Below are 27,499 nucleotides of genomic sequence, written 5' to 3'. Positions count from 1 at the left end.
CCTACCATGGGGTCCTTATGCTTGAATGAGCGGCGTAATTTCACTTATTTTCTGTATATTCATGAGGTTTTTAACCATAATAATTGTATAGATGTGTAATATTTTTGGGAGCGATTGTGTGCGGACTTTATTTAAAGATATAAACTTTAGAGCAATACATGATTATCTCGTCAGAATTTTCAACTGCTCGTTAGCCTTCTATGCTGCTTTTATGCCTCTTAGAAACCAAAGTTTTTATGAGATAGTAACACAGGACAGAGCACGTGCGTGTAACATGGAATACTTTACTGTAGTCATGAACTACAATGATGATGGATGCCAACAACAGAAGGTGAAGTAATGTACAGGTATGGATCACTTAATAAGTTTTGTTCATACCAAGTGTCAGGATGAGCAGCACATTTAAGTTAGGCTTAAGCAGATACCTACTTCTGCACACAAAGAACCGGAACGCTACTCTGTACAAGACGCGAGGGGTGCTGAATGAAAGCTCCTGCACTAGGGCATGAACACTGCACCATGCCACTAGTCTAATGACAGTGCTACATTTTAACAGATGTGCCCTCCTAGGCACTCGGTTATCAGCACACAACTATCATCAAGCATGTCGTGGGGTAACTTGCATACATTGGTCTATCAGTACTCAGCTCTGTGCCTTAAACCTAAATTCACCACTATCTTCCCTGGCTTTAGAAAATTGTCAATGGCCCAACGAAAACAGCTACGCTGTAATTGCAGGAAGAATCTCCCTACATGTACAATTCAATGGTGAGCCAGCATGCAAAGTTTTTTATGACATTGCTAAACACCAGTGCAGCTGAAGAGTGTGGTGCAGCAGCAGCTGCCATTAAAGCTCAATTATAGACCCAGGTAGCTTGGACTATGAAAGCCTTGCGGTTCACCAAGCGAGGAAGGTGCAAGGTGACGTCAATGTTCGCTTTGAAGCCAAAAAGAAAGAAGCCAGCTCAAAAAAATAAAAAATCTCTGAAACCACTGGAAGCCAGATTTGACAAGGGCCAAGCAAGTGTAAATTACTGACAAACAAAGAAGGTCTGAAAAATGGCAGGGGAATCAAATATATGGGAATAGAGAGGGAAATAAACAGAAAATGGGAACAATTGCTGCTAAATGAAGTTGATGCTACAATGAATGGCTGACGAATGAGCGTAAGTAGCGGTGGGGTGGGTTTGGTAAGGCTGCGTAGGTGAGACAAGTCCCTGGAAGAATCAACTGCATCAGTTGTTGAGGGGGTTGATAAGCTGTGGGCTATACGGATAGAAAACTGGACCTCCTGCAGGTTGGACTCTAAACTGTTAATTTAATTACAGATTGTGAGTGGGTAAGGATTTCACCTCTAACAAAGAATACACTTCCAGAAGTTGGTTAAGGTGTATACCTTTATTTGTTGGGGGTAAGGGAAGGACACACCTGAGTGGAACAAATATAAGAGGCACTAATGTGAGAAATGTAAAGGCAAACCATACTATCAGAGACAGCGAGGCACATACTATTTTAGTGATAAATGAGATGGTGGGTGCTGGAATGAGCAAATACATTACCAAATTGGCTGAGGTGAAAGTAGTATCGCTTAACGTTAAGGGGCTGAATGCCCAGGAAAAAAAAGAACAGGTTTGGAAAACTTAAAATACTCCTCAACCAGATTTATATAGGTCTCGAAGGAACATATTTACAATTTGCAGATTTAGCATAGGATGAAAATAGAACATTTCTAAATGTATTTTGCTCATCCACAGAGCCTAAACATAATGAATGGAAAAATTAATTAAACGGGACTTCCCATTTATATTGGAGTGTATAAGGTAGTGCCATGTATGCATTTATTCCTAGTAGATATTGTCGCCCTGTAGTCTGCACAATTAGTTCCAGGGTCACATATATAAGAACATGATGACCTTGTTATATTTGTGTGCTCACAGGAGACAACTATTTCTCTCCCGACTAACTAAAGACTGTGTACTGTACCTCTCACACAGTACAATAAGGATGGTGTTTTATTATTTAAACAACATCCATGCTGGTTTCGCTGTGAGGCCCTTCACACCAGAGTCATTATGGAAGCTGCTGTGACTGAGATGCAGCCTTGCATGCCCGGACCTTCATCCTGAGAAGAAGATAGCATTGTACGAGAAGTGTGCAGGCCTGCACATAGAAGCATTGGTTAGTGCACCGAGGCCGATTTCCTGACACATTATACCAAGGTATGGGGCTAGATCATTCTAACAGGTGTGTTAGAAGGGTACTCTCGAGATTCTCTCGCTAGTGTAGAGAGAGGTATTAGTGATAAATAGGAGACACATTCAGACCAATTAGCATGGTTGAATTGTTTGTGTTTTTCACCATTCCTTAAAATACTTATAGCAATGATATGTTCCATCTGCTTAATAAGTGCAGCCCGTGGATTATTTACAAAGATTAGATCTTTTTAATGAACATTTAAAAATGTACTCTCCTACTTTTGTTTGCGACACGAGGGGCTTGCAAAAGTGACAAACAAAAGGGTTAGATCTGTTCCCATGTATTCCTTGGGAATCGGAGTGGTCATGTTTGAGATAACCGATAACATCAAAACCTCTGAAAGGTTAGGAGTTTAGATGTGGTACATTTACTGATGATATTAGTAGACTCAGTCTCTATATTGTGAAGTTTTGTTGACCAAAAACATAGTGAAGATTTTGTGGACCACAAAAAGCAAATGGAGGATTTTCACAGCCTTTTGAGGAAGGAGGGAATTGTGGGGTACCCCTTCCTCAGAAGAATTACAGTCTCAGTCAACAGGATCAATTCAATGCTTTTCCCAAAAATCCTGACTATGCTGGGCCAGTTAACTTCTACGACAAATGGGAAAGTTTAATAACCGACAAACGGTTCGTTGTCATACCCAAAGCTGTTAACAGAATACAATTTCAGGAAACACAAGAGGATTTGTTCAACATGACTCTTGCACCTCAGAACCCTCAAAAAGAGAGCAATCTTACAGGGAATTCAAGACTTAATTAAAAAAAGGCAATAATTCCAGTACCTTATTCATAGTGGGGAAAGTCTTCCTAGCCATTATTTTTGTGGTAAATAAACCTTCAGGAGAATAAATACCAATTCAGAATCTGTATAGGCAAAGCACTTATCTCCAGAGTAGACCTTTCCAGATGATAACTTATCAAATGATTCTCCCTCTGATATGGCAGGACAACTTCCTCGCCTTTTTAGATTTTCTAGATGTAAAACTACACATTCTCATTCACAAATTACTTCAGAAATGTTTACGCCTTCATGTTTTTCTAACAAGCGACCTGTTATCATTCTCCAATCCCTTCTTGGCATTTACTGTTGGTTCTCAGAGCTCTACTGAGGTCTCCTTTCGAACCACTAGATTCTGTTTCGCCTAAAGCCCTAACTTGTAAGGTTTATTTTTCTATATCCCATTACATTAGGCAAGTGTTTGGGAGAAATTGGAGCCTTGTTGGTTGAGGCACCATATCTTAAACTCTTTCCGGACAGGGTGGTTTTAAGAACTTATTTAGCTTTTCTACCTTATGTGGTGCCTTCGTTTTGTTCAGATGAAGAGATTATCTTGCCATTTTTCCCTATAAATGGGACGGTTTCTGCATTTGCTAAATGTACATAGAGCTATATCTATCAATGCCTTCTGCACTTCAGCTTTTAGGAAGGTGTAATTCTTTTAATTACTTATGGCATTCCCAATAAAGGGTTGTGTCCATTTTGTTCTACTTGGAGTAGATGGATAAAACAAACTGTGCTTTTGGTTTATGATTTGAGTGGATAAGTACTACAATAACAACACCAGGATAAGAAAGAACAGGGGTATCTACCTCCCAGGCAGCATACAAAGGAGTATATACTAAAGATAATTTGTAATGCTGGATCCTGGGCTTCCCCAAATACATTTGTATCTCATTACAAATTGCAGTTTTGAGGTTTATAGACTGGAACATTTGGTAGAAATGTTCTTTCTGCAGGTTTGGATTAAATTATTTAATTGCTAAGTAATTATCCCCTGTTTGATTTCATATGGTTTATAGTTTTGACGATTATTTTGCTTTATTATGACAAAATAGAAGGGTTAGTCTCTCATTTAAATCAATGTACTGTGGCATTATTTGCTATATAGTGCATTGATTTTGTGTTTTTAGTGAATTAACCTGGTCTATGCACTGCAGTAGAAGCCTCGTTAGTAAGGGCTGTGCCATGGAAGGCTACAACTTGGGAGTAATAAAGATTACTAGAAAGTGATCAAAGCATATGTCCCATCCAGCCAGTGCTTCCCTGGTAGCGAGACTACACATGGGCCAGATAATTAAGAAAAACAATTACAGCAGAACATACTGTTGCAAATACACTATTCAAATAAGGGGGAATGTGGAGTCAATAGATGACATACATATCAGAGTCGCATTTATAACTGGAGCTTCAGAACCCTGACCTGACGCCCAATTTGAGGACGGCAGCACATTTTTCTGGGTAGTGCAATTGGATCAAAGAGAGTGAAAATGCATCTTTATTTCACTAGAGAGACAACTTGACTATTAAAATCATGACAGCTGTTCTCAGTTATTGATATTTAGAACACGCTAATAATACACAGGTGAGCGCCACAGGCCTACAGACCTCTCCCTAGATTCTGACACTACTGCTAAACTATTAATTTTTGATATAATACATGGGATTCAGTAATCCCTGAATAAATGCAGGTCTCCAATCTCTTTATATTCAGCTACTAGTGACACACTCAGTCGCCGATTAAGAACAAAAGACGTCAGAACTTAACTATTATAAGTTATTACAGTTGAGTTCTTACATCACAATAACCTTCTACCAGAGCCAGCGGCTGAGGGGAAAGACAGGCGAGTTCACAGAGCACAATTAAAGCAGCTGTTTAAAACAACAAAAACAGACCACTGGTTTTCTTTATTCTGCTCTATTTTAATAGCTTACAATTACAAGTAGAGAGAAAACATTTGTTGCACTCCTTTGATAGAGAAAAGCTTTAAGAGGTTTGATGGAAAGGTGATGGGCGACTTTATATAATATGGGATAAAGTACCCACTGGTGTACATGATAAGGATATTGCAAGGGAGCTTGGAGTTCCATAACCTTATAAAGAACTTGGCCTTCGGTATCGTTCGTTCCTCTAGGATTATGGAACTCCTCAGGACTTGCAATATCCTTTTAATGTGCAGCAGGGCAGTGCTTTAAATGGGCCGGTACGGAGTACCAGCACTTTTTTATTTTAAGAGGTAGAGTACCTGCTCTTCTTAAGAAAAACGTAACACTTCTAATGGGGGGGGGGGGGGAGTACCGACACTTCTCAGAAACAAGCAGGTACTCTGGTTACAGAGTACCTGCACTTCTATTTTTCCATTTCAAGCACTGCCGCAGGGGGTACTTTATCCCTTAAATTATTTTTTCACTTTCAACTTCTGTAATAACGTTCAAGTCAATTGGCAAACGTCACTCCCCCTTCTTGTGACGCAAAAGTGCCTCTTGCTGGCGTGTTCTGGAGCCCCCCGCATGTAAAGAGATGATGCGTTGCTATTTTTCCATCACACACGTTGCCTGTGGTCAGACATGCCACCTTGTTCTCTTGTTAATAGTCAAATTAGGACTGGGTGTTAAAAAGCATCCCAACACCCTGCGGTCTCCTTGCCGCCCCGGCTGTGACATGCCGGTGCAGGGACCTCCCCGGACAGGGCTCCGCCTCCCACCCTACCTGCTTCTCGCCAGCCGGGAGCACCGCGGCCTCCGCCGGTGAGGCCTGGCTGCCATGCCCCGCCTCCTGCTCGGCTCTCAGGCTGCGTTGCAGATGCAGGATCCGGTAGCGGAGCTTCTCGTTCTCGGCCCGCAGCAGCTCCAGCCCGGGGCTGCTGGCCGCTTCTTCCTGCCGCGTCAGGCGGCCGATCTCCCCGGTCAGCAGGCGGATCGCCTCCTCCTGAGCGGCCAGACGGGAGGCCATGTGGGCTGCCATGGTGTCCAGGGAGGCCTCCAGAGCAGCAGCCGGGAGCCCGGCCGGAGACGAGGGAGGCGGGGATCTGCTGTGGGAGGGGAGAGGGAGGCGGGGAGAGCGGAGGCTGGGGTGCATCGGGACCGGCTGCGGCTCCCACGGGACGCATAGGGGTCGACAGCTGCAGGCGCCACGCGCTGAGTGCGAGTGCTCGAGCACCATAAGTGGCACCAGAGCTCACACGTGACATCCATGGCCAGATCTTCATTTTACCGGGCAGTAAAAATGTTTACAATTTTCATCTAGTCATGTGCAATAATATCGTAAAGGTCAAATTAGACGAACTATTTAAAAAAAAAATTGTGAAGAGTTTGCCATTACTGAGTTTTAAATACCAAGGATGGAAAAGGAGGGGCGTTCCTCACCAAGTGTGGGAATATATATACTAAGAAGTTTGACCATGCCTTAAATAGGTTATAAGCATGGCCACTGGAATTATGAGGCAGTGGAGGGCAAAGTTATGCAGCCGGTGAGCAAGTATGCTGCAAGAAAAGGCAAATTATACGCCATAATGCGACATATTTTGTGATCGCATTACTTCATTATTTTGGCATTTTCGAACTTGTTAACATTGTCTGGGCATTGGTTGCGCCTCAATAGTACCAGTTTAATACCCATATGTAGCAATAAGCAACAATAATGTAACTAGTTGTAGTGGTATGTATGCATTGCTCAGCGCGCGTTGTTTTGATGTTCTATGTTAATTATTCCTCGCGCAGTCATTGCGCTCTTTGTTCTTATAAGTGTTGTGTTTCAAATGTATGATCCAGGCACGACGTGTCTGTTCAGCTGAAAGCCATAACGTCTTCCTTTGTCACCGTTGGGCTTTCTCATTGAGGAGATGCATCGCACGTTGGGTGGAGTTTTACTATGGAATAAACTACTTTATTAATTCACTGGAGTTCGTGGAATATTTGTACTTACCACATTTGGCGACGAGGATGGGATCTTAGAAGACTCCATCCACACCCACGCAAAAGGATTTTCTTAATTTTCACCACTTCATAAGATCGTGAGAAGGACTTATCGGCTGTCTCCAACCCAGTTGATCTTTTCTACGAGAGAATCCCGGTAGGACTTTCAGTTCCTCCTTTCTCCGTGAATGAGGTACGTCGAAAAAAAAAAACCATTATAAAGCGCGATTGGCCAATCTTCAAGCCCATTTTTTTCTTACGATTCGTCATTGAAGTCTGCCTGTGTGTTTCGCATGTGATCACACCGATTGGCTCACCTTTACTTCAATTTTGATTGGCTGTCAAACGGTTAACCAACGTATCAACGAAGCACTGGTTAAATTGATCGGTCCAGTGACAGTGGAAAATTTGCTAACATTCGTGCCAAGAATTTTCAATTCTATTAAGGACAGGAGGCGAGGATTATGCTTACTCAATTTCTTTACTGACAAACAGCAGCCAATCAAAATGCAGTAAAGAAAACAACTACAATACCCAGAAACACAGGGTAACCATAGAGTATGACAAGGTATAAATAGGGTCATAGAGGTGAACACTTCCTCTTTCTTTGTCCATAGTCAAGAATAAGTAAATCAACATAAAGGTAAACAATCCATCAAAGGAGTCCCCCGGAGAGGTCTTCGTCCGGCTGATGTGGAGAAGGAACTTCAAAGAGCCAGAGGAACAGCAAGAGACCAATCAGGAGAAGAAAATCCCGGCACACCTCATTTAAGGTCGGAGCCTGAGGGAAAGAGACAGAGGCCGTAAAAACTGTTCCCCAAAAGTTGAACATAGTAATCATCACAGGGAGGGAAACATTTCATAAAGAAGAACCAGAGTTATACAGTATAAAAGCAATATGCATTATATAAAGACAATCATGAAATAAGGGTGGGATAATCCTCGCCTCCTGTCCTTAATAGAATTGAAAATTCTTGGCACGAATGTTAGTAAATTTTCCATTCTATGGCAGGACGGAGGCTCCGATTATGCTTGTTTAAAGCTTCGCCACCACAACAGATGCAACATCAAGAATAGGCTTAAAGTAATAAGTCTTAAACACAGTTTCAGATGACCAATCCGCAGCCTTCATGATGTCTTGAAGGCTGGCACCCATGGAGAAAGCTTTAGAAGCCATGGCTCCTCTAGCAGAATGAGCACCAAACAGAGAAATGTCAATGCCCGCTTCATGCATGAGCCAACGTAACCAACGTGCCAAAGTAGCCGGAGTTACCGGTTTGTAAGGTTTCTGCAACGCAATAAGCAATTGGCCCTGTAAATCATGCCGAAAAGGCGCCGTACTTACCTCATAATCTTTAATACACTGAACCACACACAACTGTGGATTGTGGGGAAAAGAAGGGTAAGAGACTGAGGGCGTATTACACTTAGTCCTCCTTGAAATAATAAAGGTAACACCTTCAGGAGAGAAAGACCGACCAGCGAGATCCAAGGCCCGCACATCAGAAACTCGTTTGCAAGAGACCAAGCACAAAAGCATAGTGGGCTTGGCTGACAATTGTTTGCGAGTCAAAAGAGAATTAGAAGGCCAGGCTGACAGGAAACGCAAAACAACTGAGACATTCCAAAGGGCTACATACTTGGGACAAGGAGGTTTTACCATCCGGATGCCCCTTAACAATTTAGAGATCAGGGGATGTTCTCCCGCTGGTTTACCATCAAGAGGCACATGGCCTGCAGAAATTGCAGAACGGAAGTTATTAACTGTTCTGTAGGCTAGCCCAGAGGATGCTAGGGACGCCAGAAAATTAAGAATTAAAGAAAGATCCGCTGAAACGGGATCCACCGACCGCTGTGAGCACCAATCATACCAGCGCTTCCAACTTGATGCATAACGCTTGTGTGTGTTGGGTGCCCAAGCCTCATTGATAAATCTGGTAGCGTCGCCCGATAAGCCCTGGATTTGCCAGCGTCCCCCGAAATTCTCCATGCTACCAGAAGGAGTTGACCAGACAGCACCAGTGGGTGAGGCTCGCAAAGCGGATCCAACAGGAGGTTCCACATGTGAGGAAGTAGAAGCGGCGTCGAGCAGCTCATCTCCAGAAGAACTGGAAACCACGCTTGAGCCCTCCAAAGAGGGGAGATTAGAATCAATTCCGACAAGAATAGACGTGCTCGGGCCAGCACCCGGGGAATCATGAGGAACGGCGGGAATGCATAACACAGATGGCGAGGCCACGTCTGGAGAAATGCGTCCGTGGCTAGCGCCTCCGGATCCGGACGCCAGCTGTAGAATCGGGGAAGCTGGGTGTTGAGCCGGGAGGCAAAGAGATCCAGATGACAAGTCCCCCAAAAGCGGGACAGCTTGCGGAACACACGAGGATGGAGCCTCCAATCGCTGAAATCTCTCAGGTGACGAGAGTTCCAGTCCGCGATCAGATTGCGAGAACCCGGCAGGTATTCTGCAATAATCGTTATCTTGCGTTCCAGACAAAGGTGCCGAAAATCCTTCGCAATCTCCGCGAGAAGCTTGGATCTGGTACCCCCCAGTTTGTTCACATAACGAACCTCCGAAACATTGTCCATTCGGAGAAGAATGCAACAATTCGTTTTCTGAGGGGTGAGACACCGAATCGCGAAGGAGCCCGCCAGCAGCTCCAGGCAATTGATGTGTAGGGTCAATTCCTCCGGAGACCAACGACCCCCGGTTGACACTGATCCGCAACGGGCTCCCCAGCCCCAAAGGCTGGCATCGGACTCTATCACAACATCGGGAGTCCTCCCAAACAGAGCCCGGCCGTTCCAGGAATCCATGTGGTCCAACCACCACCTCATTTCTGTCTTGGCATCCTCCGAGAGGAGGATGTGATCTGAATAACGAAGACCCTTCTGCAAATGACGAATTTTGAGGCGCTGAAGAGCCCGATAGTGCAGAGGTCCTGGAAAGATCGCTTGGATGGAAGACGATAAGAGACCTACAATCCTGGCTACTGACCTGAGCGAGACAGTCTGTTGAGTAAGAAAGGATCTCAAGTCCCTCTTGATGGACCTTATCTTCTGACCTGGAAGCAGAAGCTGACAAGAGACCGAGTCTATCTGAAATCCCAGGAAAGAAATCGATTGGGATGGAGAAAAGTCGGACTTCAGGGGATTGATAAGAAAACCCAAGGATTGCAGAAGGTCTATGGACCAGTGCAAGTGAGACTGCAGAAGAACAGGACATTGAGCTAAAAGGAGAATGTCGTCTAGATAGACTATAAGACGCACTCCGCGTGACCGCAAAGACTCCATCACTGGACGAAGGAGCTTCGTGAAGCACCACGGAGCGGAGGACAGGCCGAAAGGAAGAACCTTGTACTCGTACCACCTGCCCAACCATTGGAACTGAAGGAATCTGCGATGAGGAGCATAAATCGGTATTGACAGATAAGCATCCTTGAGGTCGAGACGAACCATCCAATCCCCTTCTTGAAGAAGGTCTCGTAGAAGATGAATGCCCTCCATCTTGAAATGGCGATAAACCACATTGCCGTTGAAGTCCTTTAAATTGAGGACTAAACGAGATCCTCCCCCTTTTTTCTCCACGAGAAAAACATTGCTGACGAACCCTTGTGGATGAGGGGAAGTAAGAATGATGGCTCCCTTTGTCAAAAGAGAGGAGACTTCCTCGGTTATGAAGTTCTGATCTTGTTGGGAAAAAACAAGGGGGCGAGGCCGAAGATCTTGGTGAGGGCGAGAGTAAAATTCTATCTTGTACCCTTTCACCGTCTCCTGAATCCAGGCATCGTTTGAGATCAAACGCCAATTGTCGTGAAAAAATTGAATCCTGCCCCCCAGAATTACATTTGAAGCTGAAATCAAGCTCACCTGATGGGGAAGAGTCTTGACGTCCTCCATGACCTCCGGAATATCCACCTTTGCCAGGCTGTCCTCTATTCCTCTTAGAGGGGTAGAAGGAAGACTTGTTTGAAGAATATTGCTGTTGACCACCACGTTGGGACTTGTTCCCTCGCTGGGGAGCATTGTCGGAACCACGGCCGGACGAACGCCCCCTTCGTCCGGCCCTGCCAAAAACCGGACGGAAAGCCCGCTTCAAATTAGACTGGGCCTTGTCAAGGCCACTAAAGGTGGAAACAAAGTTTGACAGTTCTTTCAGGAAGGGGGTACCAAAAAGTAAACCTTGGGCCATAGGGCCCGACTCCGAAGAGGCCAAATCCGTCAGACGTGGATCTAGCTTCATCAGGATGGAGCGCCGGCGCTCAGTGGACAAGGCACAGTTAGCGTTGCCCAGCATACAGATAGCCCGCTGAGACTAACCGACCAGGTCATTCGGGTCAATTATGGAACCAGATTCTTTGGCTTGGTATCCCAAATTCAGTATTTTTGTAAGTGGGCCCAAGAGATCCAAAAGTATGTCTTGGCACAAACGCCACGATCTATCCAAGCCTTTGGTAGGGTCTTTAGAATATTTCCTCATGTAACTGATCATCGTAGGATCTACATCAGGAGTAGCGGCCAACTTATTTGGTAAATCAGGACGTGGGCACTCGGAGCGCAAACGCGCCCTCACATCCTTGTCAAAGGATTGACGGATGTGGGATTGAATGTATTGAGCCACCTCGGGGCAGGCAACCAAGAAGAAGAATGTGGATGGATAATATCAGAGGGATTGAAGGTTAACAATTGAGGTGAAGAAGGCGCGTCAACAAAATGCTCCTTACGTGATTTTTGGGAGGGAGGAGGCTTAGAAGGCTCGGAGGAAGAAGACGAGGACGTGTCGTCATCCGTGTCAGATGGAGGATCAGAACGAGAGGACTTCTTGCGCTTCTTTGCAGAAGGAGCAGACAGGGTCTGTGCAAGTTTTTCAAAATGACTGGAATGTGGATTTTTTGGGGACTTTTTGGAACGCCCAGAGGAAGGAGGCACTCAGCCATGTTGCGCAGCATAATCTGCCAGATGTTTCTTCAAAGGCGCAATTGCTTGACAAAGCGCCTGGCCCATAAAATCATCAAATAAAGTAGAGGATTCCTCCTCCTCATAATATCCATAACCTTCTTCATCACAGTAGTCTGCCATGGCTATAATGACAGCCGATAATGCCCAGTGAAGGTTAGCACTTAAAGAGGCAAAGCCTGAGAATTTGGGGGAGTGGTACCCCTTGCGCAAGTCTGATAACACAGAGAAACTGTGTAGAAACTACTGAATTAAATGTGGAGGGAGCAGACCTGCACAAACAAAATACGAAAAAATAGTAATTTTCCCACTCTAGGCAAAGCCTAATCCAAATTTTACAACCCTCAAACTGTAATTGTTTGTGGGCGTCAAGGAGCTCAAACGGCAGCAAGCAGGGCGCTGTGGAGAAAGTCCTCCGTTTCTGACAGGCTGAGGCACAGGCGGCGTGTAAAGAAGAACACGCTCAAAGAGACGTGTAAATAAACCGTCGCGCATGCGCGAACAGCCGCTGCCGCCTAGAAAGGGTGCGCGAGGGACGCGCGTCCTTTCAGCTCCGCTCCCGCTCCACAAATGAAGACCGGGTTAAGAAAACCCTGGTAGGAGGTGTCGCACACGCTCCTAAGGCACCGGCACAGAAGCTGGTTCCGTGACAAAGACGCGTCATACAACGTTCAAGCACTCTGACAAAGTGGCAATGCAAGCGCTGAAACGCGCACACAGCGTTAGCAATAAGGTACAAGGCAAGCAATAAAAGCGGTAAGGCTACGCAGTTATAATAAAAGCGAGTAATGTAAAAGCACTTAACTGGCTGCGAAGCAGCAAAGAAAGAGGAAGTGTTCACCTCTATGACCCTATTTATACCTTGTCATACTCTATGGTTACCCTGTGTTTCTGGGTATTGTAGTTGTTTTCTTTACTGCATTTTGATTGGCTACTGTTTGTCAGTAAAGAAATTGAGTAAGCATAATCGGAGCCTCCGTCCTGCCATAGAATTCATTATATTTTACCAGCGCGTTGCTACAGCGACGCGCACGCTTACACTTGTTAAATTGATCGATCCAGTGACAACTCATTATTTTACCAGCGCTTTGCTACAGCGACGCGCACGCTTTATTCCTTGGCTTGCCGGGCTAATTTAATCACTGCATTCGACCTCTACATTCTGCGTGTTGCTTCAGCGACACGCACGCTACAATATAAGCGCTGATTTTTCTATTACAATTTATTCAGCGTGCTGCTACTGATTTAGTTGGTTTCAGCACGTTGTTTTAGTGGCACACACGCGCTAATTTTGTGGTTCAATTATTTAACTTATTAAAACAAGTTACTATACACTTATTAGCATATAATTTACAATTAAAAATTGATGTCAACTTTTAATTTCAACAACAGCATCTATATAGGTGATTTTTAGTTTAATTTGTTGATTGCTCAGCATCTATTATTTCTAACTTTCTTTTTTTATAATATGGCAATTTACAATTTCAACAAATCGCTCAACCCCCTCCTTTCTTAAGTAAACCTGGGAGCCCTGAAATTATTTGGAAGGAGTGGTTTGCCCTTTTTGAAAATCACCTTATTGATATAGATGCTGTTGCTTACTCACCTGAACGTAAATTTGCAATTCTTTTTGGTTGTCTTGGTCAAGCTGCACAAAGAATTTTTAAAAGTGTCACACCCATTCCTCCTCCGGCATCTCAAGCTGGTGATCAACAATGTAAGGTTTATATTGAAGCAGTGGCCCGTTTAAAGAAGCAGTTCGCAGAAGAACCAACCATTATGTTAGAAAGACATATTTTTTATGCTAGAAAACACAAAGAAGATGAAAAAGTCGAAGAGTACATTTCTGCTCTTAGAGTATTAGCAACTACTTGTGACTTTGGTCCATTATGCGACAACTATATCAGGGATCAATTTGTCTTCAATTGCGCTTCCCGTAAAATTAAGGAAAGGATTTTGGGATGCAAAAATCCTTCATTGGATGAAGTAATTGATCTATCATTAAGTATTGAACGTTCTACACTTACAAGTAAGGTGATGGCTGATACTACAAAAAGCGGAATTAATATGATGTCCTCTACTGACTTGAGCCAAGACAGTTCTATTTGTGCTGTAAATGTTAAAAGTAAAAATATGAAATTTGTACAGAAGAAACAACCTATTTTCTGTTATAGGTGTGGATCCAAGAGTCCTATTGGGAACTATCAAGGATGCCCTGCTGTTAACAAACGCTGTCTAATTTGTAAAAAAGTGGGTCAATTCCAGGGAGTTTGTAGAAATGTGAGAACACCCCCTAATGGGAATTGTATTGATTCTGATATTGATTATTGCAGCAATTCTATCAGTAACATAGTCGTTACTTTAGACTGCGATGGCGAAATTGAAGATATAAAAGGTCCATTATATTCTGCAATAATTGATGATATTCCTTTACAGGTCATGGCTGACTCAGGGTCACCATTCACCATTTTAGGAGACTCCACTTTCTATGATTTGTGGAAAAGAAAGGTTGATTTGTTACAATCGGATATAAACCCAAAAGCCTTTGGTGAAAAGGATATTAACATGATAGGTTATTTTGAAGGGTTAGTTCAGTGTTTAAGAAGAGAGACCATGACAAAGATTTATGTCGCTGAAAAAGGGAAAAATATAGTTGGGTGGAAGGATCTCGCTCGCATGGGACGAGTGCAGCGGGCGCGCCTTATGCGCGCCGGAGGTGCGCCTGAGGTAAGCCCGTCCGCGTCCCGGAGGCGCCCGGACCGGCAGTAGACCTGGCACATCTAGGCTGCACTGCTGAGAGGGTAATTTCCTAAGACCGTGACACTCTAATTAGGCTTGGGAATATCATTCGATCGGGGTGTGCCAAACATCTATGTGACCCTGCTAATGTCAGGCATTTCTGTGAGACTTGCGCAGGGTCTTCTTCTACTTTGTCTTCATCACGAGTCACTTCCGGCTTAAATAATACTGCTGGGGGGACCTCTGCGATGGCCCACATACATCCATGCATGCTTTTAAATACTCGATCTCTTGGTAAGCATGCCCTTGACCTCTTTAACCTACTCTCAGAACAGAAGCCGTCATGTCTCTTTCTCACAGAGACCTGGCTATGCGACTCCTCCAGCCCCGACATCTCCACTGCCCTCCCCTAACTACTATATAGTTAGGAAAGACCGAGAGCTGGGAAGAGGAGGAGGAGTGGCGATAGTGGTAGACAAGCGATACACCTGCTCTGTACTTGAAATTGACAACATTCCTTGGGTTGATTCCCTTGGCTTCTGCCTATCCTTTTCCCCGCACCACTCCTGTGCCGGCCTTTTTGTCTATCGTCCACCAGGCCACCTGGGCCCTTTCTGCGATAAACTCCATCAAACTTTATCCCCTCTTGCAATGAAATATAAGCATCTCCTTCTTCTTGGAGATTTCAACATCCATATGGACGAACCTGAGTCTAGTGACCCTGTCAAATTAAGTGATGTTACTAGCACGTTTGATCTCCTACCCTACTTTTATGTAGCTACCCATAATAAAGGTCATCTGTTAGACCAAGTTTTTTCCTCTGTGTCTATTCAATCCCATCCACCACTGCCTATGACGTGGTCAGACCACTTTCTGTTAAACTTTGATATCGTGGGTCTTTCTAAATCTGCCTGCATTGAAAATGGCACTCAACCCACGGTTTTCCGCCCTTTCCATCGTGTCACCACTGATATGCTGGAGCAGTCCTTGGCATTCCATCCTTGTCAACTGACCGGCAACCTCGAGCAGGACCTCTCTAGCTTTCAGTCCTGGCTTGCTCAACGTTTTGATGAATTGGCACCCATTTCTGCCAGATCTTTAACATCTCAACGTATCTCAGCCCCCTGGTTTACCACCGAACTTCACGAGATTAGGAAAAATTGCAAGAAAGCCGAACAATTGTGGCGAAAAAATTATGATGCCCTCTCGAAAATAAGGTTTAAAAATCTTACTAAGACCTATCATAAAGAAATTACACTGGCAAAAAAAGCTTTCTTCGCTAAAAGAATTGACTCAGCTTGTAATATCAGTAAGGAAATATTTAAAATCGTTAGGGAATTCACTTCCCCCCTTGCTTCAAACCCTAAATTTTCTCCCTCTGAACTCTGGGTCAATCAGCTGGCCAGCTTTTTCTACAATAAAATTCTTAACATCCAGGCATCTTTTCCGCCCACCGCCTCTGCCATTGATTTTGGCCCCCTTTCATCTACTATGAACATTCCACAGGACATCCCGTCAGTTTTTCCTCCTCTGTCGTTGGAGGTTTCGCTTGATTTGCTTCAAAAACTGAAATACGGCTCTCCCTCTGACCCTTGCCCCGCTAAAATCCTTTCCAAAATGGCCCTTGTTCTCAATCCTCTGATCAATCCTCTTCTCAATGCCTCCTTCACCTCAGGCGAGGTCCCAAAGGCCTGGAAAAAGGCTCATGTCATCCCTCATAAAAAAATCTAATTTGAACCCTTTAGAACACTCCAATTACAGGCCAATATCTCTGCATCCTGCCCTTGCCAAACTCGCAGAAAAACATGTACATTCCACCTTATCAAAATTTTTAGAAGCCCATGACATTCTGCATCAGACGCAGTCAGGTTTTCGCTCCAACCTCAGTACAGAAACAGCACTACTGGAGGTAACTGAGACTATAAAGGAAGTGACAGATCGCGGAGGGAAGGCAATGCTGGTATTACTCGATCTTTCAGCGGCCTTTGACACCGTCCCTCACAACCGGCTCCTTTTTAGACTCCATGAGATCGGAATCAGAGGGACGGTGTTCAATTGGCTTAAGTCCTTCCTCTCCGAGCGCCAACAAATAATCTGGTCACCACCATTTTCAGCAACTGTTCCATCTCTTGATGTGGGAGTGCCACAGGGATCAGTTTTAAGTCCCACTTTATTTAACGTTTACCTCTCCCCTCTGGCTGAATTAGTGGAGACCTTTGGCGCGCGTATTGTGTCCTATGCGGACGATACGCAGCTGCTCTTCACCTGCGATAAGAACTCTGATTTCGCAGGTGACTCTATCAAAAACTGTTTAGAGGCGGTCTTCTCCTGGTTTCAGCTGAATTAGCTTAAATGCAATTCAGACAAGTCTGAAATTCTATTTTTTGGCTGCTCCCCTGACATCCAATGGAAATCTTGGTGGCCGGCAGATATGCACCCTCCTTCTTCCCCCACTGCGATCGCTAAGAATATGGGTGTCAAATTTGACAATGGTCCTACCTTTAAACCCCAGATTCTCACCCTAGTAGGCCAATGTTTTGGCGTACTACGTATACTCAGGAAATTCCTCCCTCTCTTGTCACAGGCTCATAGGAGAATCACTGTACAAGCTATGATTGGATCCAGGCTCGACTACGCCAACGTGCTCTATTTAGGTCTCCCAGAGTACCTCTTATCTCGCTTACAGACTGTTCAAAATTCTGCCGCAAGGGCCCTTTTTGGCCTAAGCCGCAGATCCCACACCTCGTCCCTCCTTGATGCACTGCACTGGCTCCCGGTGAGGAAACGTATCATCTTCAAGACTTTGACCTTGACCTTTAAATCCTTGCACGGTACTGGTGCAGTCTATCTCAGGAAACATGTTCAGTTCTACCATCCTGCTAGATCGTTACGTTCAGCCAATCAAGCCCTAGCTGTCGTTCCATCTGTAAAGCACTCGCGCATTGGAGGTCGTTCTTACAGAGCCTGTGCCCCGCAGCTTTGGAATAAGCTCCCCCTCTCACTGAGAAAAGCTGATAATCTCCTGTCTTTCAGGAAAAGCCTTAAAACCTGGCTTTTCAGCCTTTAGTGCACTTGGTCTCTGCTCTGTCTCTCTCTCCAGATCTGTACAGCGCCGGGACACTCTGCCCGAGTAGCCGTGCGCTATATAAACCGCCAATAACATAAAAAACATTAGTACCCGGGGATGACAATCCTATCAAAGTCAGAGGACTACCTGTTTCAAGTATCGAGTGTGATCCACCTAATGCTGATATTTTTAACTTAAAACAAATTATGGTAGAGTTTAAACCGGTGTTTAGCGACAATGTGGGCAGTGTGAAAGGTTTTGAACAGAAAATTAGATTAGTTCCAGGGGCTCAACCTGTTGCTCATAGGGTCCGATCTGTTCCTCTAAGTGTTCGAGCTGAATTGAAGAATTCTTTAAATGATTTGTGTGAACAGGGTATCATAGAACCGGTGGATTCTTACTAGTGGGTGGCTCCTATTGTAGTCGCACGCAAGAAATCTGGTGAGATTAGGCCTTGCGCGGATTTACACGCTTTCAATAAAAATATTATCATAGCTTGTCACCCCCTGCCGAAAATTCACGAGCTTCTTGCAAAGCTTGGTGGCGCAAAATGGTTTTCGCTGATTGATTTAAAATCAGCACACCATCAGGGAGCTTTAGCTAAAGAGTCACAAGAACTAACAACCTTCATCACTCCGTTTGGGGCGTATAAGTTTTGGCGCCTTCCCTTTGGCTTGGCATCATCCGGAAGTGTGTTCCAGAAACTTATGGATTCCCTCTTCCATGAGGTTGTGGGAGTCCAGGTATACCTGGATGACATTTTAATTTATGTAAAATCTTTGGAGGAACATGACTCAATTTTGAGACACGTTCTTGCAATTTTGATGTCAAAAAACATGACTGTCCGCAAAGACAAGTGTAAATTTGCAGTTAATGAACTCGATTATTTGGGACACACCATTTCCCACGAGGGGATTAAGCCAACATTTTCAGTAATTAGGGCCATTGAAGACGCCAAACATCCTTCAGATAAAGATGCTTTACGTTCCTTTCAGGGTTTGGCAGAATACTATGCAAGGTTTGTTCCTTCTCATTCACAATTAGTTGAACCCCTTCGCATGGTATTAAGAAAAGGTTGTAGCTTTGTTTGGTCCCCTGAACTTGATAAAGTTTTTGGTGAAGTCAAAAAGATCATTGTGTCGGCTAGAGCGCTTCACGCTTTTAGAGACGATTGTACTTCAGTCATAACAGTTGACGCCAGTATGTCCGGTCTATTATTATTATTATTATGCGTTCTTATATAGCGCTCGATTACCCGTAGGCATCTCGGCGCTTGCCTTAGGAACCCGTCCTGGTTTTTCCCTGTGAGATACCCGTACTGGGCTTCCCCAAGGTGAAAGCCAGGCATCCCGCCGCGGGGGGCCGTAGTGGAGATTAAGCAAGCTGATGCCCAGAGCTGCAGAGTGTGAACCCATGATTCGAGTAGGCACCGAAACAAGAATTATCGAGTCCGTGGATATTTGGGCTCAAGACCCTGCCGCGTCGGGAATTGAACCCTGGTCCCGGGTCTGACCTCTGCTTCAGGTCTGCCGCCTCTAACCAGTGAGCCACACTTCTCCACCTAGGAGCAGTACTGACTCAATGGGTAAAGGGTCATGAACAAACCGTTGCTTTTGCTTCTAGATCCCTTAAATCTTTTGAGGCAAAGTACAGTACCATTGAGAGGGAAGCATTAGCTTGCGTCTGGGCGGTACAAAAGTTCAGAACGTATATTTGGGGGCGAAAATTTGAACTCGTTACTGACCATAAACCCCTTATTTAAATTTTTAACAAAGTGAGCTCATCTTGCATGTCAGCAAGATTAATGAGACTGGTTTCTAAGTTGCAAGAGTATCATTTTGAGGTTAAACCTATTCAGGGCTGGAAGAATTTTTGAGCTGACTGCCTTTCTAGGCTCTCCATGTTGAGAGATGATGATGAGGATATTTCTGCAGAGGATATTGAATGTGTTGCTATTGTGGATGCTGTTTGTGAGTTAAGCTCAGTTATTTCCGAAATGGATTGGAAGTCTGCTAATGAAAATGATTTAATCCTACAAAAAGTTATTCACTATTCAACACATCGTTGGGCAGAACCTAGATGTCTAGAGGGAGAATTACGTAGATTTGAACAAATATCTGATGAACTCTCAGTTGAGAATGGTATAGTTTGTAGAGGCGACAAATTTATTCCTCCTTTCAAGTTACGTCCTTTAAACATTAACAAGGCTCATCAAGGACATTTAGGTATTACTAAGACTGTCATGAGAATTAAGCAGCATTATTGGTGGCCCTCTATGGATGAACAGGTTAGGAAGTTGATTGATTCTTGCCCTGAGTGCCTAGTTTCTGACAATCACTGGCAAACAATGAAAGTCCCATTACATCCAACTGAATTCCCGCATACTGCTTGGGAGAAAGTTGGCATCGATTTTTCTGGACCATACTCCATTTTGAGTCTAGAAAACAAGTTCGTGATTTTAATGGTTGACTACTATTCGAAATGGATGTACCATGAGTTTATCAAAACACCTGATTCTGACTCTACAATTTAATTTTTGAAAAGAGTTTTCAAAATAGAAGGTATCCCCAGAGTAATAGTTACTGACAATGGGACACATTTCATTTCTGACAAAATTAGTAAGTTTCTTAGTGATTTGGATATTAAGCAGTTGAAAGTCGCTTTGTATTCCCCATCGTCCAATGGATTGGTAGAAAGGGGGAATAAAGTGATTAAGGAAGGCATACAAACGGCATTAACTTGTCAGCTTAATGTGAATGATTTCATTAGAGACAAGGTATGGCATTATAACACCTCTCCTCACTGTACTACAGACGTCTCTACATTTACTTTATTAAGGGACAGGGACACTCATTCTAATTTGTGTCCTTCTTGGCTTCAAAATTTATCTGGTGAAAAGGGAATTGATCTTGGTGCTATTCGCAAAAAAGTGAATGACAAGCAGATTCAAATGAAGGAGGATTTTGATAAGAAAACCAGTTCTGTGTATGTAGATATTTTGGTGGGAGACTGGGTTTTGATTAAGAAACCTAATAGAGTTAAAAAGGGAGTAAGTGTTGTGTTTCAAATGTATGATCCACGCGCGACATGTCTGTTCAGCTGAAAGCCATAACGTCTTCCTTAGTCACCGTTGGGTTTTCTCATTGAGGAGATGCATTGCGCGTTGGGTGGAGTTTTACTATGGAATAAACTACTTTATTAATTCACTGGTGTTCGTGGAATATTTGTACTTACCACATTAGTCAACCTTTACAAAGTGCCTCCCACTGCGCAGCAATGCGTTTCGCTTGAACTTTAGTAACTTTTGAACTGTTTGATCAGAAACAATTTTTTTTAAAAATCTGCTGATTATGCGTCCGCTGATGGTTTATGTAACAAATGCAGCAAATCTCTAATCATGCAAAAATCACTGCACAATTCTAATGGCCTTGGTAATATGAGATGTTGGGACTTGGGCTGCACCATTCATTTATATATCCGCTCCTGGTCCACGTCAGGACTTTTCTAATTGTTTATTAGAAAGCGAGGGTGTGAAATTAAGCTATCATATTTTCTAAAGGGGCAGCAAAGGTTTGGAGACACAAACATAGCTGTCAAGTTTTCAGACGGCATATGTGCGACAAATCCATGGTTTCAATGCACTTATGAGTGACACTCAACTGCTAAATGTGTGATACTTTCTCGCGAGTAAAACCAAACAATGAAGTGCATGGAAAGTGATACATTTTAGAAATTACAGCCTTTTGTCAATGAGAATCTCTAAAATATCTGCGAACTGCTCAAAACTCCTTAAATGGAAATTTAAGATGCTGATACAAGTGAGACATTAGTTCAGGGCACCAACATCACATTATAATAGTAAGCAATGGAATGGGAAGCTTGTCTGTAGGTTAAAATTGTGTAGACAGCGGAAATTAGACCCTGCACCCTGTAGCATGACGACAGAGTAGGGTGTTCGCTATCCACCTAAGGGCATATGAGTGGAATGGAAAGCCAAGAACAACAGAAGCCCTCACTAATGTAACCTTCAAGAGCATGGATATAATAAAAAATAGGAGCAAGGCACTAGTCTTTCATGGACAACGAACAAGTGTTTAAATCCATGAATGTGCAGTGCTCTACTGTCCGTTACCACTCCTATATTCACAACAGCAAAACATGTAAACCAAACAGGAAGAAACATACAGATATGAGATGTTCTATTGAACCACTGAAAGAGTGGAACATTCTGTGCAACATCTCTTATAAGAATGCCTCCACAAGAAACACAGGCAGAAATCATATCTGAATCCACATTCAAGTTTTCACAAGTTATTTAAAGAAGAATGGTCTCTATGCAGATATGATAATTATGGTTTATTTGTTTTAATCAAGGCCATGTTTTTTAAGGCAAGGAAAGAAAAAATACATTGTCTAGAGCAGGGTTAAATTGAAACGTTTTCAAAATGTTTCCTATGCTCTGGAGCAGCGCAATTTAGTCTGCCCCCTTATACGTCACAATATGCAATTCTTTGTCAGGACCGGAGGCGAGGATTATGCTTTCACTTTCTTCGTCTTTATTCATAGCAGCCATTTCATTGTAACTATCAAAAACTACCAATGTGGCTGAGGAAGGTGCCAGCAGAGTGCGGACGAGTCCTCTGCATGTACGAGGGCGCTGCGGTGCCACTATGATCCTCTGGTCCTGTGACATGCGATTTTCAGATTTCTGTCAAACAGGTCTGGAATTGAGCACCGCAGAGATCCTGTGCTGTCTTGCCCAGAGAGGCTAGGTACTGGTGAGGGTTGCTCGCCTGCATTTTGCTGCATTGTGACACCCTAGGAATCCGAGGGTCGGTACTGAGTGGGTTGCACACGTCCCTGGGGTCTGTATTATCTTCAGAGGCTGCTTATACAAGTCTCAGGGAACACTCTCCCAGGCACTCTCTCTTTCTATCCCCATATTAATATAAAGTATTTCACCTAGAGGTTGTGTTCCTGGGCAAAGACCCGTTGATTGTGAGCACTTTGCTCACCCCTACTCCACTGGGGCGCCCAGCCACAAACTTTCATTACCTACGCTGCATGCCCACTGCTTTCATCATCGTTTGAGTCCTAACCTGCTCTCTACCCTGGATAATTCCCTCTGGTCAGGGGCTTTGGAGACAGAGGATGAATTCCAAGAGGGAGGTGACTCCCTGGCATACCTGCAGTGGGATGAGGAGTTTTATGAGGCGGTGGATGCCTCTATCTACAGAGCAGTGGAGGATGCTATGGGCCCTGTGGAGCAGCGCCTTGTTCAACAGATTGCGCACAAGTACACAAAGATTTCCAGTTCTCAGGGACAGATCTCATCTGATGACACATTGCCTGGCCTCCATCCCTGCTCCTCTGACTGGGTTCTGTTCCTAAATGTGGCAGCCTACGTGGTGGGTCGCATAATGACCCCTTTGGGGAAAGCCGCCAGTGTTTCCTTAAGGCTGAGTGTTCCCGTCCCTCTCTTGATGGGAACTCCTGAGCTCTATTCAATTATGGCTACTTCCTTGCAAAGTTTAGAAGGATCCCAGAAAGTGTATTGATCGATCCTGGCGAGCTTGTCAGGATAAACTGGTGGATGCTTTTGGCCCCATTACAAAAATCCTGGACATGGCGGAGGACGCTATGTCCTTGAGTTCCCTAGTCTCACCAGATTTTCTCAAGGCAGGCCCAGCGCACAGTGGTGTTCCTCGGGAATGCTAAGAGCGTGCTGTCCATGGATCAATGCCCGTCATTGTTGATAAAGGTGGACCAGAAACTCAGGGACCTGGCGGATTCTGAAGTGAGGGCAGTGGCTTAGGGGGGACTCTTTGGGGAGCCCTTCATAAAGGAGCTGGGAAAGTCTGTCAATACTTTCACCTCACTCGATAAGGCCCATTCCTTTATCAAGAGGGTTTTACTCTCCAGGGTTTTCATGGAGCCAGCAGGGACAGCTTGGCCGGCCAAATGTCATCACACTATCCTAGGGTGCAGAGCTCCAGGTGCGTCCACTACCAAGATCAGACCCGTTTTGCCAATTTCTACCCTACCGTGGCAGGCGCTTCAAAGGTCCAGGAGCGAAAGGATTTGACGCTTCCTCTACTACCGGTGAGTGTATTCCTTTCCTTTCTTTCGAAAGTAGGGGGCCGTTTGATGCAGTTTCTTCATGTGTGGAGGACAGTGACAAGTGATGATTGGGTCTTACAAACAGTTCAGTGTTTTCAAATTTAATTTTGAGGTTCGCCAGTACAGGCTTCTCGGCCTCTACCTTTCCAGTTTTCCCAGGAGGAAATGAGTTTGGTTGACAAAGATGTTACCTCACTATTGGAGAAAGGGGCCATTTGTGTTATCTCACCCCAGTCAGATGGTTTTGTCTAGTCGACAAGGCGGCTGGACAGCAACGTCTGGTCATAAACATATGATAATTCAATGAGTGGCTAGTTTACCGCCACTTCAAGATGGAGGGCACCTACCTTCTTCCCGATGTACTCCTTTCTTACGACTAGATGGTTCAGCTGGATTTAAAAGATGCCTACTTCGCTGTTCAGATCTCGCTTCTGCACAGACGATGTCTACAGTTTGTCTGGAGGCAGCAGACTTTTCATTTCACACCCCTGCCATTTGGGCTCTCCTGACCCCCGCCCCCCCCCCCACCCCTCGGTGCTTCACAAAGGTGCTCATCAAGCCAGTCGTGGAGTTCCTGCGGGTGCAGGAGACTTGCCTTATGATGTACCTATACAACATGCTCATCATGGCTTCAGACACCTGGCAACTGTCTCTCCCTTCTAAACAAAGTCTCATCCGGTTCCCCCACAGACTGCTGCCCTCCAGCGATTCTCCGGGCCGCTTTTTCGGCCTGTCCTGCCCCTCCACTGGCCCTCCTGAACAACTCCCTCTTGCTCGGTGAGGTCCCCAGTCAGTTCAAGAACGCCAAAGTGGTTCCCATATTAAACAAAACCAACGCCGATCCCACGGTTTTGGGCAACTTCCGTCCCATCTCCCTTCTTCCTTACCTGAGCAAGGTACTTGAGACCCATGTGACCAGCGTCCTCAGCTCCTTTATTGAAGACTCCAACTTCCTAGACTCCCAGCAAGCCGGGTTTAGACCTGCCCATTCGACAGAGGCGGTTATCCTCTCTGTTATGGAGGAACTTCTTAGAGGCGCTGACTCCAACATCAGTCAAGCCTTGGTGCTCTTAGATCTGTCGGCGGCCTTTGACACGGTCGACCACACCATCTTAGTCGACCGTGTCAAAGAGGCGGGCATTAGTGGGACGGCCCTTAATTGGGTTCGCTCCTTCCTAGTGGACCGCCATCAATCGGTCCGTCTTTCTCAGTTTACGGCAGACAGGACGAGGGTCACCTGCGGCGTTCTGCAGGGCTCTTCCCTGTCACCCCTTCTTTTTAACCTGTACCTCACCCCCCTGATCAGCTCCCTCCGTGGCAGGAATGTCACTGCATTCAATTATGCAGACGACATTCAGCTCGTCTTCAATCTCGACTCCTCGGATGAAGCGGCTCAAGATTTCCAGTCCACCCTCTGCCATATCAGTAATTGGATGGGCGCTCATCATCTTAAACTTAACCCCGACAAGACGGAGCTCGTTCTTGTCGGAAGCCCATCCAATCCCTGGAATTCCACCTTCTGGCCCCTTTCTCTCGGCCCCCCCCGCCCTGCTGACAAAGTGAAAAGCTTGGGGGTTTTCATCTCAAAGGACCTCTCAATGAAGCACCAGGTCAGTGCTACTGTGTCCTCCTGCTTCTTCCAGCTTAGGAAGATTCGAAAAATAGCTCATTTTCTGACCACTGAAGCCCTCACCCTGGCACTGCTGGCATTAGTCATCTCTCGGATTGACTATGCCAACGCTCTGTATGTTGGCATTCCACAATACCAAATTAACAGACTGCAGCTGATACAGAATCAGGCAGCTCGCCTGATCTTTCACCAACCTAAACATCATCACGTTCGCCCCCTCCTCAGGGCCCTTCACTGGCTTCCCGTTTCAGAGCGCTGCAAGTTCAAATTGGGCTGCCTGACTCATAAATCTTTGGCCGGCATCGGTCCCTCCTTTATCTCTTCCCTCCTGCACCCTTACGTTCCCTCCAGGCACCTCCGTTCCTCTTATCTCGCGCTCCTTCAGACACCTCGTTTTAGGCGCAAAAAACACGGAGGTCTCAGATTCTCCTCTTTGGCACCTTCATTCTGGAACTCTCTTCCGTTGGAACTGAGGCTCTCTCCCTCCTACCCTCACTTTAGGTATCTCCTTAAAACTCACCTCTTCCGTAGCATCTACACATAAGCTACCCTCTCCTCGCCCTCTGCCTCTCTTTAAATAAAGTGAATAGCGCCAAGAAACAGTCCGGTGTATGCCGCGCTTTATAAGTAATTTTTACATTACATTTTACATTACATTACATTCAACTGCAGATGGCAGTCACCCTACTAGAAAGTCGGGTTTGTTATAAATGAGAGGAAGTTGTTCTTACCCCGATAAAGAAAGTGGACTTTCTCGGCCTCTTCATAGACCCTACAGATGCCATCTTAAGTCTTCCATCTCGCAAGATGGCAAAAATTTGCTGCGAGCTAAGAAGGACCATGTCCCGTCAGCATGTGACTCTGCTACAGCTGGCGCAACTGATAGGGTTGCTGTTGGCATCTATCTAGATCATCTTTCCGGGTCCCGTTCTCTATCAGGCCCTTCAGAGAATGAGGGTCGCACATTTGAGAAAGGGACTCTCTCATACTCTCTCATACTCTAAAGCGGTGGTTCTATCCGACGAAGTCATAGATGAAATTCAGTGGTGGCTCTTGCACATGGAGGCATGAAATGGGAGAGCAATTTTTGGTTCCTCGCCAGACCTTTTCATAGAGTTCGACGCCAGCAGGTCTGGTTAGACTGCTCGGTGTGGAGTTTTTTCCACAGGGGGATCATGGTGATCAAGAGCATTCTGCCCTTTTTGCCAACCGACCCAGGAGCAGACAATACACATCAGTTGTTTGGAGCTTCAGGCGGGCTTGTTCGTAGTTCGCTGATGGACGTGAGACAGAGCTCAGTCCTGAGTATTGCTCAAGATGGACAACATTTCAGTGGTCAGTTATATAAATCACTTAGGGGGGAACCCGGTCCAAGGTCCTATTGGATCTGGTAATAATTTCTGGCAGTTCTGCCTCGAGCAACAGAGAATGCTCTGTAGAATATCTTCTGGGCTGAGACAACCAGGTGGCGGATTGGCAATTTCAAGACTTCCAGGAATCCAATCTGTGGAAGCCAGAAGCGGAGGCCTTCGCCACCATCCAGGCCTGGTGGGGCCCCTTCTCTGAGAACGAGTTTGCCTCAAGGCAGGACCATCAACTTCCCAGGTTCTTCAGCTGGAGACCAGATTCATTGGCAATGGCCACGGATGCATTCCTGCAAGATTGGGGTGCTGAGAAGGACTATGCGTTCCCTCCATTTGCGACTATCACAAGAGCATCGGCCCAGATCAGACGTCAGAAGGCATAGGTGGTCTTGATCACCCCGATTTGGAGATCTCAAGTCTAGGTTCTGATTCTTCTGGAACTTTCTTGGTATTCTCCTATCCTCCCCCTGTTTCAGACTCTGCTTCTCTGTCCACAGAGATTGGTATTCTCCTATCCTCCCCCTGTTTCAGACTCTGCTTCTCTGTCCACATCCGTTAGTCTTTGAAGGGTCCCTTTACCTGATGGCGTGGTGCATTAAAGGGGTCGATAGTCACTCCCAGGACTTACGGAGCAGGCTGAGGACCTCCTGATAAAGGCCTGGTCAGACAACACCA

At 45.1% G+C, this 27,499-nt stretch overlaps 1 protein-coding gene across 1 annotated transcript in view; it reads right to left on the bottom strand.

The window, feature by feature from the left end:
* The window catches only part of LOC144826511 (threonine--tRNA ligase 1, cytoplasmic-like), a 249,352-nt gene extending 243,186 nt beyond the window's left edge, over nucleotides 1–6,166 (bottom strand). The window contains exon 1 of the mRNA XM_078684931.1: nucleotides 5,747–6,166. Within this exon, the coding sequence (XP_078541057.1) occupies nucleotides 5,747–6,115 (369 nt within the window). The 5' untranslated portion in view covers nucleotides 6,116–6,166. The remainder of the gene's footprint in view (nucleotides 1–5,746) is intronic.
* Nucleotides 6,167–27,499: the final 21,333 nt, after the last annotated feature.

This window comes from Lissotriton helveticus, chromosome 3_2 (genome assembly GCF_964261635.1).
Source record: "Lissotriton helveticus chromosome 3_2, aLisHel1.1, whole genome shotgun sequence".
Lineage (NCBI taxonomy): Eukaryota > Metazoa > Chordata > Amphibia > Caudata > Salamandridae > Lissotriton > Lissotriton helveticus.
The sequence above is the reverse complement of the archived record's forward strand: the minus strand, read 5'-3'. Positions and strand labels throughout refer to the sequence as shown.